General features: G+C 51.6%; 1 protein-coding gene across 1 annotated transcript; it reads left to right on the top strand.

The window, feature by feature from the left end:
• Window positions 1-519: 519 nt before the first annotated feature.
• Window positions 520-1853, top strand: HOXD1 (homeobox D1; the record flags this gene model as incomplete). Its single annotated transcript, XM_081096111.1, has 2 exons — window positions 520-1153; window positions 1540-1853. 2 exons carry the CDS (start codon window positions 520-522, stop codon window positions 1851-1853), a joined length of 948 nt encoding a protein of 315 aa, XP_080952237.1.
• Between the last annotated feature and the right edge of the window lie 2366 nt (window positions 1854-4219).

Genomic DNA, 4219 nt, shown 5'->3' with positions numbered 1-4219 from the left:
AGGTCTCAGGGAAATGAGGAAGAGGAGTACCTACCTTCCCTGGAGAAAGGCCAGGAGCAGTGCCCGCCGGCCAAGCTCCGTGCTCCCCTTTAACCCCTTCCACACCGCGAGGCTCACAACCTGCACCTGAGCGACCAGCCACCCACGACCCAGGCAAGTTCTCGCGCCCTCTCTCCTCCCGCCCTCACCCGAGAGGCCCGTCCCGTCTGCCTCCCGCAGCCCTTCCCCTGGGCGCGCCCGGGCCGCGCGGCTCTACCCCCGGCGGGGGGCCACTGGGTGGCGGCCTCCCGCAGGTTCGGCAAAGTTGGCGCTGGGCTAGGCGCGTGGAGCCCGGGCCGTGCGGGGCAGGCGCCCATTGGCCGGCCGGCGCCACGTGGCCACCCCGGCCGCTATATTAGGCCACTATGGACCTCGGGCTCGCTCGTCATGGCTTCGCGAGGGCATCTCGGGTAGAGAGGAGAGGAGGAGCGGCGCAGAGCCCAGCCCGGGACCGCGCGCTCAGGTGGGAGGGCCGGGACCATGAGCTCCTACCTGGAGTACGTGTCGTGCGGCGGCGCCGGGGGCGGTGGCGACCTGCTCAGCTTCGCGCCCAAGTTCCGCCGCGCCGATGCCCGGCCGGTGGCCCTGCAGCCTGCCTTCCCCCTGGGCAGCGGCGACGGCGCTTTCGTCAGTTGCCTGCCCCTGGCCGCTGCCCGCCCCGCGCCTTCGCCGCCAGCCACCCCCGCGCCGCCCCCCGCCGCCCCGCCGTACGCGCCGGGCACCCTGGAGGCTGCCTACGAGCCGGGCGCCGCACCTGCCGCGGCGGGGGCCGCCGACTACGCCTTCCTGGGGCCCGGGCCCGCCTACGACTTCCCGTGCGCGCTCGGGCGGCCGGCCGACGACGGCGGGGCGCACGTCCATTACGCCACCTCGGCCGTGTTCTCGGGCGGCAGCTCCTTGCTTCTCAGCGGCCAGGTGGACTACGCGGCCTTCGGCGAGCCCGGCCCCTTCCCGGCAGGTCTCAAAGAGCCCGCCGACGGCCTCTCCGGGGCCTTCCAGACCGCGTCCCCGGCCCCCGGCGCCTACCCCAAGTCCGCCTCCCCCGCGTCCGGCCTCCCCGCCGCTCTCAGCACCTTCGAGTGGATGAAAGTGAAGAGGAACGCCCCCAAGAAAAGTGAGTACTCGAGTCTTGGACGGACGCGCCTGGGTTGGGGACAGAGCCCCCTCCGCGGAATTGCGCCAGGAGCACTTGCAGCTGTTCCTCTAGACGGCGGGTTGGGGTCTAGGGAGGAAACGCGTTCCCAGGTGTTGTTAAAGCAGGAGAAGCCTAATGAGCGTGCTCCGGCCACACGCTCGCAAAGTGTGCCAGGCGTGGAGGAAAGTGCAGGACGGGGCTCGCGCCATGGAGCGTTCCCCAGGCACAGCTCTGTCCGCAGAGACCCGGGAAGGCTGCGCTGGGACTTGGTTCTAACTGTACGTTCTAACTGTAGCCCTCCTGCTCCCCGGTGTTGGGTCTCCGTGCCCTCTCGCCCCTGCTGACGATCTGTCTTCATGTTACAGGCAAACTCGCCGAGTATGGAGCCGCTAGCCCCTCCAGCGCGATCCGCACGAATTTCAGCACCAAGCAACTGACAGAACTGGAGAAGGAGTTTCATTTCAATAAGTACTTAACTCGAGCCCGACGCATCGAGATAGCCAACTCCTTGCAGCTGAATGACACCCAAGTCAAAATCTGGTTCCAGAACCGCAGGATGAAACAGAAGAAAAGAGAAAGAGAAGGGCTTTTGCCCTCGGCCACCTCTGTGGCTTCCCTCCAACTTGCCTTCTCAGGCAAGAACCTAGGGAGCCCTTCTCAGGTCCAAGAACCCTCATGAGATTTAGTCTTGAGGCTGAGGAAACTTGGCCTGCAGGAGCCATAGGCCAGCCCACCCCTGTCTAGACTTACTAGCTCAGTTTGGGGAGGAAGTGGGCCTGTGCAGAAAGAGAGGTTTCACTTGGGAAAGGAAGTATCTTAGTCGACTTCTGAGTTCCAGGCTGTGGGTGTACAGATACTAATTGGAGGTCTCTTCAGCCACTCCTATGTGTTTTATCTGTGTCTTATCAGGGAGAAGGTGCCTAGCTGCCAGCCCAACCCTGCTGCTATCTTGCCTTAGTCAGATGCAATTCCTGGGTGCAGAGTGCAGTGCAGTAGTTGCAGAGCTCTAGCAACCCCCTGATGTGCTCCAAAGAGCGTCTACCCAAAGTTTTTCTGGTTTTAATTTAAAGGACAAGGCTACCTGCATTCAGCTTCTTGAGATGACCAAAGCTAGTTAAAGCTTCCCTGATGTAGCTAAGCTGCTTCAATGATGATCTTCACATTTGCACTCCAGTTTCGTTTTTCTTTAAGAAGCAGTTTCTACCTCTCCATGTGCCTGAGTGAAGATACAATCGCTGTTTAGTTAGTAGCTGAACAAAGCCACAAGGTGGGTAAAGATTAGAACCTGAACTAAACCTTGATTCCAGTTACTCAAACTTGAATGTAAATATATACAGTATGTATATTTTTAAAAAGGTTTGCTTGAAATGAACATATATGACATTTAATGTCATAGCATGTAAAAGGTTTGAACTGTTTTATAATAAAAATTACAGAATATACTACTCTCTGCTTTTCCTTACTCTCATTTTTATTTTCTTTCAAGTTGATTCGGTTTCTTCTATTTGGAATTTCTTGATTCTGCTATGGAAATGTGTTTAGGTTGATAACTTTAAAAAATAACACTTCTTAAAGGTTGGATACACAAACAAGTTTGGGATAATTATCTGAACAGGTTAAGGGAGGGGAAAAAACTACTCTGCCAAATATCAACTAACCTAGGAATTCCTTACCTTCAGTGCCCTAGTTTTATGGCAGATATGGAGACTGCACATTAACCTGTAGATTAGGTGCTCCCTGTGGGAATGGTATAAAGCCAAGGAGACACTGCAGGGAGTTGCTGTATTTTTGTCTCCTGGTCTTACAAAAGGAAGAGGAAAGGTGACCTGAAGACTTTGCTAGTTGATTAGTGTACTCAGCTGCTCATCAAAAGTTCTCAGTGTCGAAATTCCTATTTCCAAAGTCAAGTATTTTAAAGAGGCTTGGAGATGCCAGTAGTCAGAGCTTTCCACTTTTGTAACCCAGACTGAGCATCTGGCCTTACAAGAGATAGCACAGAGGTGCTTTCTGTTTTTGAAATTAAGTACTTTCAAATGAAGTCATAGAAAGAAGTACAAGCAGAGTTTGAAACTTGGCATGGGGGTATGTGGTTAAAAAAACACCAAAAACACACACACACACAAACTCTCTCTAACCTTATTTCCATCCAGTTCCCAATCCTGAAGGCATCTGTGGTTGACCAAGTTTTTATGTAACCTTACAGAAATATTATTTGAAAAAAATGTAATTTTAATACACAAAATCCAGTAGATACTTGGGACAATTGTTAGGGCAGGTCATTCTCCTCACTATTTAGATAGCTGTAGCTGTATCTTTAAGTTCTCTGTATAATTCAACTGAAAGGCTTAAAGCCCCAAATAATCCAGATAAGAACCTAAGCTCTTCTTTGTAGCTAGGATATCTAGATTCTTAGGGTAGTGCCTCAAATCCAATAATTCAGAGAACTAATGATTGTAGAGGATTACTTTCCTTATAAAACAGCAATGTGATTAATTGTCTTAGAATATTGAAATTATAATGAAATTCCTGTCCTTTGTACTCTTTCACAGTCTAATGGAGTTGAAGAAATAAGATTGTCAGCTCTAACAAACTCAGCTGATAAGCGGGAAAAGATATCCCTTAAAAAGCAGGTCTGTCAATATTATGCTTATGTTTTGCCATCTGCCCTTCACTAACTTGATGCGAATCAGATCTTGTTTGAAACAACATCCTCCCCTCTGAGCTCTGTAGCTGTGTGAAAGGACTTGTTAAAGGAGTTGTGATCAGCTTGCTTACAACCACCTCCGGTTTCCCCTGCAGTGGTCTTTGACAAGACAATGTTTCCTTTTTGATAAGCGTTCAAATGTACACCTAAACAAAAGAGTACCAAGAGGCTTGGTCATTTCCTTAATCTACTGCCCTTTTCTTTGAGAAAATAAAGCTTTTTTTTTTTTTTTGTAGCTACTACTGGCACTTAACCCTGATGGATGTCTCCCTTGATGAAGGTGGCTATTTTGACATATGTATAATGCTCTTCTATGAATCAGGCCAATATTAGCTATTTTT

Source organism: Myotis nattereri, assembly GCF_964212035.1.
Source record: "Myotis nattereri genome assembly, chromosome: 7".
NCBI lineage: Eukaryota > Metazoa > Chordata > Mammalia > Chiroptera > Vespertilionidae > Myotis > Myotis nattereri.
Note: the sequence above shows the minus strand (reverse complement) of the source record. Positions and strands in the feature narration are given on the sequence as shown.